General features: G+C 40.2%; 1 protein-coding gene across 1 annotated transcript in view; it reads right to left on the bottom strand.

Annotated features, from left to right (window-relative positions):
• LRRC47 (leucine rich repeat containing 47) overlaps positions 1-10,927 on the bottom strand; it is a 94,174-nt gene extending 83,247 nt beyond the window's left edge. The window contains exons 1-2 of the mRNA XM_053690409.1: positions 10,346-10,927; positions 1,162-1,629 (exon numbers count right to left, since the gene is read on the bottom strand). Of these exons, the coding sequence (XP_053546384.1) occupies positions 1,162-1,629; positions 10,346-10,915 (1,038 nt within the window). The 5' untranslated portion in view covers positions 10,916-10,927. The remainder of the gene's footprint in view (positions 1-1,161; positions 1,630-10,345) is intronic.
• Positions 10,928-12,682: the final 1,755 nt, after the last annotated feature.

The raw sequence follows: 12,682 nt of genomic DNA, 5'->3' as shown, positions 1-12,682 counted from the left end.
TAAAGGGACACTAAACCCACATTTTTTTTTTCTCACGATTCAGATAGAGCATGCAATTTTAAGCAACTTTCTAATTTACTCCTGTAATCAAATTTTCTTTATTCTCTTGCTATCTTTATTTGAAAAAGCAGGAATCTATGCTTAAAGTGAAGTTCAATTTTTGTGAAAGTGCCCAAATTTAAAAAAAAAAAAAAAAAAAACTATTAAAAACAGGGGCACTTTCATTCATGAAAATTGACATTGCACCGGATTTTAAAAATACTTGGCTTTTTCTTCTGAAACGCTGGATCGGCGTTCTGAAACGATGCCCCGCCTGCTTCTTCCTGGTTAACTTACCTAGCAATGACAAAACTGGCTTCCTCCAATTACAGGCGTTGCCTCAGGCAATGAGGGGGGGGGAAGAGCCGTCATTGGAGGATGCCGGAATAGTCATTGCTGACGTACGAAGAGGCTTGCGATGGGATGGTGAAGCCCTGGAGCGGCTTCAAGAAGAAAAGGTAAGAATATTTTAAGAAAACGGGTGAAATGTAAACTTTCATGAATGAAAGTGCCCGTTTTTAATAGTATTTTTAAAAACCGGGCACTCATTCTTGAAAGTTTACCTTCACTTTAAGAGCCAGCTTATTTTTGGATCAGCACCTGGGTAGCGCTTGCCGATTGGTAGCTAAATGTAGGAAACCAATCAGCAAGCACTACCCAGGTGCTGAACCAAAACTGGGCCAGCTCCTATCCTTAATTTCCTGCTTTTTCAAATAAAGATAGCAAGAGAACGAAGAAAAATTGATAATAGGAGTAAATTAGAAAGTTGCTTAAAATTGCATGCTCTATCTAAATCATGAAAGAAAGAAAGAAAAAAAACACGGTTTAGTGTCCCTTTAACCTTACACACTGCTGCACCTATGGAGTACTGAGTAGCGCAATTCAATGATATAGCTTAGAATGTAACTTTGTTCTCTCTCTCTTTTGCACGGTGCTCTCACTTTATAATCAGCAGAGCAACTAAAGAAACTGCCATCCTATACGCTACAGTACTCTGTACACACTATGCACAATATGGAATGTTTTCTTTTAGTATACATATACGTGTGTACGTGAAAATCTGTGCATGTAAGAGTCACATTTTCATAGAAAAAAATAATCAGAAAAAAAAAAAAAAATTACCTGCGCCATTAAAAACCTTTTCAGCGAGTTTCCTGGTTTCATGTTCATTCCTTTCACCACACAGCACACTATATACGGACGTACATCTTTTACAGTGGTGCTCACTTTAACAGTGAGTGGAGCTGGGTTCTCGGAAATGTGAAGGATTTTAAGCATCATTTTATCCACCTCTTCTACCTCTTCCTCATCATCTCGACCTCCGGAACCTTTCGGTTTTCTTTCCTTCTTTTTCTTTTTGTCTTTCATTTCCTCTTTTGCCGAGTTTTCTGTCTTTGCCTTACCTTTACCGCCCCCACGGCCACCAACTCGTAGATACTCCAGTACAGATTTTGTCTGGCAACCGTTGACCATTTTTTCCAGGCGTTTATCTTTCAGCTTATTGCCTTTGAAGTTGATTTCTTTAAGCTTTGAGCAATCTGCAAGTTCACATGGGATTTCAGTGAGTTGGTTGTTAGAAAGGTCAATAGTCTGAAAATAAAAAATAAATATAGAATTACTTATTACAGAATAAAACTATGCAGTTTAGGTTCAATAATTTGTCCATTTAAACCATGGCTGCAGGTTTTAGAAGACACTGTAGTAAGATAATAAAATACTCTAAATTCTTACAGAATTTGTTTTTAAATGTATGCTGTATATAGGGATATAATTATACTTTCCTTCCTAACATCAATGCTGAATATCTTATTAGCCTTACAAGCTTGCATTGTGCATTGATTCATAGCTTGTTATCTATAAGTACGCCCAAATTCCTTTTCTCCTGTTTTGCAAAGTCTAATCACATTTAAATAATGTTGCCTGCATATTTCTACAACCAAAATATAGAATCTTACAATTACCAGTATTGTATATATATCTATCTATATCTATCTATGTAAGAACTTACCTGATAAATTCATTTCTTTCATATTAGCAAGAGTCCATGAGCTAGTGACGTATGGGATACATTCCTACCAGGAGGGGCAAAGTTTCCCAACCTCAAAATGCCTATAAATACACCCCTCACCACACCCACAATTCAGTTTAACGAATAGCCAAGAAGTGGGGTGATAAGAAAGGAGCGAAAGCATCAAATATAAGGAATTGGAATAATTGTGCTTTATACAGAAAAATCATAACTACCACAAAAAAGGGTGGGCCTCATGGACTCTTGCTAATATGAAAGAAATTAATTTATCAGGTAAGTTCTTACATAAATTATGTTTTCTTTCATGCAATTAGCAAGAGTCCATGAGCTAGTGACGTATGGGATAGCAGATACCCAAGATGTGGAACTTCCACGCAAGAGTCACTAGAGAGGGAGGGATAAAATAAAGGCAGCCAATTCCGCTGAAAAAATAATCCACAACCCAAATCAAAAAAATTAAATAATAAGCAGCAGAATCAAACTGAAACAGCTGCCTGAAGTACTTTTCTACCAAAAACTGATTCTGAAGAAGAGAAAACATCAAAATGGTAGAATTTAGTAAAAGTATGCAAAGACCACCAAGTTGCTGCTTTGCAAATTTGATCAACAGAAGCTTCATTCCTAAAAGCCCAGGAAGTAGAAACTGACCTAGTAGAATGAGCTGCAATCCTTTGAGGCGGGGACTTACCCAACTCTACATAAGCATGATGAATCTAAGATTTTAACCAAGATGCCAAAGAAATGGCAGAAGCCTTCAGACCTTTCCTGGAACCAGAAAAGATAACAAATAGACTAGAAGTCTTTCTAAAACCTTTAGTAGCTTCAACATAATATTTCAAAGCTCTTACTACATCCAAAGAATGTAAAGATCTCTCCAGAGAATTCTTAGGATTAGGACACAATGAAGGGACAACAATTTCTCTACTAATGTTGTTAGAATTCACAACCTTAGGTAAAAATTTAAATGAAGTCCGCAACACTGCCTTATCCTGATGAAAAATCAGAAAAGGAGATTCACAAGAAAGAGCAGATAACTCAGAAACTCTTCTAGCAGAAGAGATGGCTAAAAGGAACAACACTTTCCAAGAAAGTAATTTAATATCCAGAGAATGCATAGGTTCAAACAGAGGAGCCTGTAAAGCCCTCAGAACCAAATTAAGACTCCAAGGAGGAGAGATTGACTTAATGACAGGCTTGATACGAACCAAAGCCTGTACAAAACAATGAATATCAGGATGATTAGCAATCTTTCTGTGAAAAAGAACAGAAAGAGCAGAGATTTGACCTTTCAAAGAGCTTGCAGACAAACCCTTATCCAAACCATCCTGAAGAAACTGTAAAATTCTAGGAATTCTAAAAGAATGCCAAGAGAATTTATGAGAAGAACACCAAGAAATGTAAGTCTTCCAGACTCGATAATAAATCTTTCTAGACACAGATTTACGAGCCTGTATCATAGTATTAATCACTGAGTCAGAGAAACCTCTATGACTAAGAATCAAGCGTTCAATCTCCATACCTTCAAATTTAATGATTTGAGATCCTGATGGAAAAATGGGCCTTGAGATAGAAGTTCTGGCCTTAACGGAAGTGTCCAAGGTTGGCAACTTGCCATCCGAACGAGATCCGCATACCAAAACCTGTGAGGCCATGCTGGAGCCACCAGCAATACAAACGAACGTTCCAATAGAATTTTGGAAATCACTTTTGGAAGAAGAACTAGAGGCGGAAAGATATAAGCAGGTTGATAATTCCAAGGAAGCCACAACGCGTCCACTGCTTCCGCCTGAGGATCCCTGGATCTGGACAGATACCTGGGAAGTTTCTTGTTTAGATGAGAGGCCATCAGATCTATTTCTGGAAGTCCCCACAATCTGAAGAAATACCTCTGGGTGAAGAGACCATTCGCCCGGATGTAATGTCTGGCGACTGAGATAATCCGCTTCCCAATTGTCTACACCTGGGATATGAACCGCAGAGATTAGACAGGAGCTGGATCCGCCCATACAAGTATCCGAGATACTTCTTTCATAGCCTGAGGACTGTGAGTCCCACCTTGATGATTGACATACGCCACGGTTGTGACATTGTCTGTCTGAAAACAAATAAACGATTCTCTCTTCAGAAGAGGCCAGAACTGAAGAGCTCTGAAAATTGCACGGAGTTCCAAAATGTTGATTGGTAATTTCGCCTCCTGAAATTCCCAAACCCCCTGCGCTGTCAGAGATCCCCATACAGCTCCCCAACCTGAAAGACTCGCATCTGTTGAGATCACAGTCCAGGTTGGACGAACAAAAGAGGCCGCTTGAATTAGACGATGGTGATTCAACCACCAAGTCAGAGAAGATCGAACATTGGGATTTAAGGATATTAATTGTGATATCTTTGTATAATCCCTGCACCACTGGTTCAGCATACAAAGCTGGAGAGGTCTCATGTGAAAGCGAGCAAAGGGGATCACGTCCGATGCAGCAGTCATGAGACCTAGAATTTCCATGCACAAAGCTACCGAAGGGAATGATTGAGACTGAAGGTTTCGACAAGCTGAAACCAACTTCAGACGTCTCTTTTCTGTTAGAGACAAAGTCATGGACACTGAATCTATTAGAAAGCCCAAAAAGGTTACCTTTGTGTGAGGAATCAATGAACTCTTTGGTAAATTGATCCTCCAACCATGTCTTTGAAGAAACAACACAAGTTGATTCGTATGAGATTCTACAGAATGTAAAGACTGAGCAAGTACCAAGATATCGTCCAAATAAGGAAATACCGCAATACCCTGTTCTCTGATTACAGAGAGAAGGGCACCGAGAACCTTTGAAAAGATCCTTGGAGCTGTTGCTAGGCCAAACGGAAGGGCAACAAACTGGTAATGCTTGTCTAGAAAAGAGAATCTCAGGAACTGATAGTGATCTGGATGAATTGGAATATGAAGATATGCATCCTGTAAATCTATTGTAGACATATAATGCCCTTGCTGAACAAAAGGCAGAATAGTCCTTATAGTCACCATTTTGAATGTTGGTATCCTTGCATAACGATTCAATATTTTTAGATCCAGAACTGGTCTGAAGGAATTCTCCTTCTTTGGTACAATGAATAGATTTGAGTAAAACCCCAGACCCCGTTCCAGAACTGGAACTGGCACAATTACCCCAGCCAACTCTAGGTCTGAAACACATTTCAGAAACGCCTGAGCCTTCACTGGGTTTACTGGAATGCGTGAGAGAAAAAATCTTCTCACAGGCGGCCTTACCTTGAAACATATTCTGTACCCTTGTGAAACAATGTTCTGAATCCAAAGACTGTGAATCGAATTGATCCAAATATCTTTGAAAAATCGTAACTTGCCCCCTACCAGCTGTGCTGGAATGAGGGCCGCACCTTCATGCGGATTTGGGAGCTGGTTTTGACTTTCTAAAAGGCTTGGATTTATTCCAGACTGGAGAAGGTTTCCAAGCGGAAACCGTTCCTTTAGGGGAAGGGTCAGTCTTCTGTTCCTTATTCTGACGAAAGGAACGAAAACGATTTGCAGCCCTGTATTTACCTTTAGATTTTTTGTCCTGAGGCAAAAAGGTTGCTTTCCCCCCCAGTAACAGTTGAAATTATAGAATCCAACTGTGAACCAAATAATTTATTACCTTGGAAAGAAAGAGAAAGCAAAGTTGAGAAGTCATATCTGCATTCCAAGATTTAAGCTATAAAGCTCTTCTAGCTAAAATAGCTAAAGACATATACCTGACATCAATTCTAATGATATCAAAAATGGCATCACAAATAAAGTTATTAGCATGTTGAAGAAGTTTAACAATGCTATAAGCATTATGGTCTGACACTTGTTGCGCTAAAGCCTCCAACCAGAAAATGGAAGCTGCAGCAACATCAGCCAAAGAAATAGCAGGTCTAAGAAGATTACCTGAACATAAATAAGCTCTCCTTAGAAAGGATTCAAGCTTCCTATCTAAAGGATCCTTAAAGGAAGTACTATACGCTGTAGGAATAGTAGTACGTTTAGCAAGAGTAGAGATAGCCCCATCAACTTTAGGGATTTTGTCCCAAAATTCTAATCTATCAGATGGCACAGGGTACAATTTCTTAAACCTTGGAGAAGGAGTAAATGAAGTACCCAGACTATTCCATTCCCTAGAAATTACTTCTGAAATAGCATCAGGAACTGGAAAAACTGCTGGAATAACTACATGAGGTTTAAAAAACGAATTTAAACGCTTAGTAGATTTAGTATCAAGAGGACTAGACTCCTCCATATCTAATGCAATCAACACTTCTTTAAGTAAAGAACGAATAAACTCCATCTTAAAAAAATATGAAGATTTATCAGTGTCAATATCTGAAGCAGAATCTTCTGAACCAGATAGATCCTCATCAGAAACAGATAAGTCAGAATAATGGCGGTCACTTAAAAATTAATCTGAAATATGAGAAGTTTTAAAAGACCTTTTACGTTTACTGGAAGGAGGAATAACAGACAGAGCCTTCCTAATAGAATTAGAAACAAATTATTTTACATTAATAGGGACATCCTGAACATTAGATGTTGAAAGAAAAACAACAGGTAAAGGATTATTACTAATGGAGACACTATCTGCGTTAGAAAGCTTATCATGACAACTAACACAAACTACAGCCGGAGGAACAGTTACCAAAAGTTTACAACAGATGCACTTAACTTTGGTAGAACCAGCATCAGGCAGCGTCTTTCCAGAAGTAGATTCTGATCCAGGGTCAGGTTGTGACATCTTGCAATATGTAATAGAAAAAACAACATATAAAGCAAATTATCAAATTCCTTAAATGACAGTTTTAGGAATGGGAAAAGATGCAAAATAAACAAGCCTCTAGCAACAAGAAGCAATAAAAAAGTGAGACTGAAATAATGTGAAAAAAGGTGGAGACTAGTATGACGCCCACATTTTTTGGCGCCAAGTATGACGCCCACATTATTGGCGCCAAGTACAATGCCCATATTTTTTTACGCCAAGTATGACGCAACATCCTCTGACGTCAAAAACGATGCCCACATTTTTTGGCGCAAAAAAACCGTCTGTAACACACATACGTAAAAAAAGGACGCAACTACGAACAAACTTCCAGCGTCAACTATGGCGCCGGAAATGACAACATTTTGCGCCAAAAAAAGTTTGCGCCAAGAATGACGCAATAAATTGAAGCATTTTCTGCCCCCGCAAGCCTAACAGCCCGCAGGAAAAAAAGTCAATTGAAAATTTTTAAGGTAAGAAAAAATTATTCATATGCATTATCCCAAATAATGAAACTGACAGTCTGAATGAAGGAATACTGATTATCCTGAATCATGGCAAATATAAGTTTAAACACATATATATATATAAAGTGCCCAACCATAGCTTAGAGTGTCATAAATTAAATAAGACTTACTTACCCTAAGACACTCATCTACATATAGTAGATAGCCAAACCAGTACTGAAACGAGATTCAGTAGAGGTAATGGTATATATAAGAGTATATCGTCGATCTGAAAAGGGAGGTAGGAGAAGAAATCTCTACGACCGATAACAGAGAACCTATGAAATAGATCCCCTAGAGGAAGACCATTGTATTCAAATAGGCAATACTCTCTTCACATCCCTCTGACATTCACTGCACTCTGAGAGGAAAACCGGGCTTCAGCCTGCTGCAAAGCGCATATCAAACTTACTTCACCACCTCCATGGGAGGCAAAGTTTGTAAAACTGAATTGTGGGTGTGGTGAGGGGTGTATTTATAGGCATTTTGAGGTTTGGGAAACTTTGCCCCTCCTGGTAGGAATGTATATCCCATACGTCACTAGCTCATGGACTCTTGCTAATTACATGAAAGAATATATATATATATATATATATATATATATATATATATATATATATATATATATATATATATATATATATATATATATATACACACACACATACATATACACACACACACACACATATACATACATACATATACACACACACATTAAAAGGGACAGCCTAGTAAAAATTAAACTTTCATGATTCAGATAGGGTATGCAATTTTAAACAACTTTCCAATTTACTTTTATCATCAAATTTGTTTTGTTCTCTTTATATTCTTTGTTGAAAGCTAAACCTAGGTAGGCTCATATGCTAATTTCTAAGCCTTTGAAGGCCACCTCTCATCTCAATGCATTTGGCAGTTTTTCACAGCTAGAGCGTTAGTTCATGTGTTCCATATAGATAATATTGTGCTCACGCCCGTGGAGTTACTTCTGAAAGGGCACTGATTGGCTAGAATGCAAATCTGTCAAAAGAACTGAGATAAGGGGGCAGTCTGCAGAGGCTTAGATACAAGGTAATCACAGAGGTAAAAAGTGTTGTTTATGGGGAATAAAGGGATTATCTATGTTTTTAAACAAAAATTCTGGAGTAGACTGTCCCTTTAATAAAAATAAGGAAAATAACAGGCCATAATAATGATCCCTGGGGACTTCAATAATTACCTTTGTCCAATCTAAGCCTTTGGAAAATCTAAAAGTATCACACCAACTGATCCCATTTATCTATATTCCTACTTACTTCCTCATAGAATCTAATTACAGTTTACTAGATTAGTTTGATATGATCTATTGCTCATAAAACCAAGCTGAGTTGAACTAATAATCTTGTTTACAGCAATATACTATAAGCAATAAGCTTATAGTTTAAAAAGATAGATAAACCAACATGGTTATATTAATATACTTTTTACCTCTATAATTACCTTGTATCAAAGCCTCTGCAGACTGCCCCCTTATCTCAGTTCTTTTGACAGACTTGCATTTTGGCAAATTGGTGCCCTCTCAAAAGTAACTACACAGGTGTGAGCACAATGTTAAATATATGGTACACATGAACTAATGCCCTCTAGCTGTGAAAAACTATCAAATGCATTCAGATTATTGTTATTATTATGTTTTATTCCTTTGTAAGAATCCAACACAATAGCCAACAAGGGCTCATGCAATAATTAATCAATACAATATTACAGCATTTAATATTGGCTTTGAGTGTCCCTTGAAAAAAATATAAGGCACTAACACAATTGGGCTCGATTTATCAAGCCCTTCTCTCCCCTTTGACTGCAGGTTCGCACAAACGGACCTGCAGTCAGGATTTATCAAGCCTCTTAGGTCGGAAGAGACTGGCAGCTCCTGCCCGCATGTGATTGGTTGTGCACAGCAGGGAGCGGGGCTGCACACTCATATGCAATGGTAAATGCAGGCAGCAATTTGCTGCCCGCCATAGGGGAAGCCAGGTAGACAGCGGCAAATATGTACGCCTGTGGATGATAAAGCTCCTTGGCAAACAATGTCACTTAATGGGCTCCATTTATCAAGCCCTTCTCTCCCCTTTGACTGCAGGTTCGCACAAACTTCCCTGCCCTGTTCTCCCTCTCGACCGGGGAGATTGACAGCTCCTACCCGCATGTGATTGGCTGTGCGCGGGCAGGGTTGCACGCGAGCACACAGGAGCGCTCGTGTGCAGTGGTAAAAGCCAAGGGCGAACATGTACGCCCCTGTCCACCCGTGCTTAACAAATATAGCTCTATGGAGTAGATTTATCAAGCTACGGCAGACAGGGGCATACATATTCGACCTCTGTCAGCCGCAGCCCGCCTCTGGCGGAATTTAACATTGCACCCGAGCGCTATTTTTCACTCGCATGCAATACCGCCCCCTGCCAATCACGAGCTAAGAGGTGAAGAAGAGTCTAGGAAGCTGATGACCGCTGCTTGATAAATAAGGACTGCAGGTTCTCTGCAGTCTTAGGCAGGCGAAGCCTTTGATACATCGAGCTCTATGGGCTAGATTTATCAAAGCTGAGGCGTACAGGGGCACGTATACGCGCCCCTGTACGCCTCAGCTCGCCTGTGGTGGGGCGAAATTATCCGTAGTTAATTAACATTGCACACGAGCGCAATTTTACGCTGGCGTGCAATCCCGCCCCCTGTCCGCGCACAGCCAATCACGCGCGGGCAGGAGCTGTCAATCTCCTCGGTCGGATTCGACCACTGAGATTGAATTTCGCCACCTTAGAGGTGGCGAAGAGCTATGGGAAGCAGGGGTCTGGTGACCGCTGCTTGATAAATTACGGCGAGCAAGTTCTTATGAGAACTTGCAGCAGTAGGGGCTTGATAAATCGAGCCCATATATGTCCCCATGGTCTAATTGTCTGTTAATGACACGCCCAGCAGTACTTGACATTAGGGTCCCTGACACATTATTAGTTTTGTACCTTGAGCCCCGTCAGGTGGCTGATCTCCACTCCCAGCTCCTGGATATGGTTGTCTGCAGCAGAGATGGTCGCCAGTAGAGCGAGTTGGGGGCACAGGAGCCCCTGGGGGAATGCGGTGATGAGGTTGCGGGACATATTCAGTACGGCTAGTTTAGTGCAGCGCTCCAGGCCTTGGGGCAGCTCCCGCAGACGGTTCCAGCTGATATTTAATGTGCAGAGCTCGGACAGCTGACACAGCTCAGCCGGCAGCTCCTCCAGCTCGTTCCCGGACACATCAAGTAGCTTCAGGGCGCGCAGCGAGCACAGAGCTGGGGAAAGGCTTCTTAGCTTATTGCGGCACAGCACCAGGCTTTGCAGGTTAATCAAAAGGCCCAACCCTGCCTGGATTTCCCGCAGCTCTGAACAGCCGCTCACCTCCAGGTAGTTGAGGAGGGTCAGGTTAAATAAACGCTGGGGGAGCTGCCCATCGCTCTTGCGGAGCTTCTCATCCAGACCCTGCAACACCAGCTCGCGCCGCTTCTCGCTCTCAACCTTTTGGATCTCGGGCCATTCTGTTAGTTCCGCAGCCATATTTAGTACCAGTTACACGTGCACTCCCGGAACAGGAGAATCAGCCAATCATATTTTAGGAGCTACTACACAATCCACTAGGGGGCGCTGTGTACCGGTACAGACCCAGCTATAACTAAATCAGCTTTATCAAGGATGCCAATTCAATATCATTGCGCTACAGCGCCTCGCAGTGGATTTTTTTTAGTTTTACAACATTCAGTGACATAATTTTTGAGCACTTTATTCAATGAAAAAATAATTTGTGAGTTTGGTGAAACTGTATTAAGATGTTTGTTCTGACATTTTAAACCATAGTGCAAATAAATCAACAGTTTCATAAGGACAAAGGCAATTTTGGCATTTTTGCTCTGTATTAGTTTCGCAATAATTATCCACTCTCTTAAAGGGACACTCAATCAACATTAAACTTTCATTATTCAGATAGAGCATGCCATTTTAAACAACTTTCCAATTTACTTCCATTAACAAAATGTGCACATTTGTGTTATATTTAAACTTTTTGAGTCACCAGCTCCTACTGAGCATGTGCAAGAATAAGTATGTATGCATTTGTGAATGACTGATGGATGTCACATGGTACAGGGGGAGTGGAAAAAGACACAACTTTTAAAATTGTCGTAAAAAAAATCTACTACTCGTTTGAAGTTCAGACTAAGTGCTATTGCATTGTCTTGTTATCTTGCATTTGTTGATTATGCCAATCTACTGTGTTGACTGATCCTTTAAAGGCAAAGTCTACACTAACATTGTGTTTGTTTAAACATATAGATAATGCCTTACTACCCATTCCACAGCTTTGAACAACCAACAAGCTAGTTCATGTGAGCCAAATAGATAACATTGTGCTGATGCCCGGGGAGTTATTTAGGAGTTAGCACTAGTGATGTTGCGAACCTAAAAATTTCGGTTCGCGAACGGCGGACTCAAACTTCCGCAACTGTTCGCGAACGGGCGAACCGCCATTGACTTCAATAGGCAGGCGAACTTTAAAACCAACAGGGACTCTTTCTGGCCACAATAGTGATGGAAAAGTTGTTTCAAGGGGACTAACACCTGGACTGTAGCATGCCGGAGGGGGATCCATGGCAAAACTCCCATGCAAAATTACATAGTTGATGCAGAGTCTGGTTTTAAGCCATAAAGGGCATAAATCACCTAACATTCCTAAATTGTTTGGAATAACGTGCTTTAAAACATCAGGTATGATGTTGTATCGATCAGGTAGTGTAAGGGTTACGCCCGCTTCACAGTGACAGACCAAACTCCCCGTTTAAAGGTACAGTCTACACCAGAATTTTTATTGTTTTAAAAGATAGATAATCCCTTTATTACCCATTTCCCAGTTTTGCATAACTAACACATTTATAATAATATACTTTTAACCTCTGTGATTATCTTGTATCTAAGCCTCTGCAAACTGCCCCTTTTTTCAGTTCTTTTGACAGACTTGCAGTCCAGCCAATCAGTGCCTGCTCCCAGATAACTTCTCGTGCACTGCAATTAGATTACACTAGCAGGCAACTGCAATTAGATTACACTAGCAGACTGATGTTTCACAGTCAAAAAAGTGTTGTTTTTTTAAAATTTACACTACTGTTACAACAGATATGAGTGGTGGCACTAGTTGGCAAGTGGGCCTGGCACACACGCTGGCAGGCAGGCAACTGCAATTAGATTACACTAGCAGACTGATGTTTCACAGTCAAAAAAGTGTTTGTTTTTTTAAATTTACACTACTGTTACAACAGATATGAGTGGTGGCAC

The sequence above is a fragment of the Bombina bombina genome, chromosome 8, assembly GCF_027579735.1.
Source record: "Bombina bombina isolate aBomBom1 chromosome 8, aBomBom1.pri, whole genome shotgun sequence".
Taxonomy (NCBI): domain Eukaryota; kingdom Metazoa; phylum Chordata; class Amphibia; order Anura; family Bombinatoridae; genus Bombina; species Bombina bombina.
The sequence above is the reverse complement of the archived record's forward strand: the minus strand, read 5'-3'. Positions and strand labels throughout refer to the sequence as shown.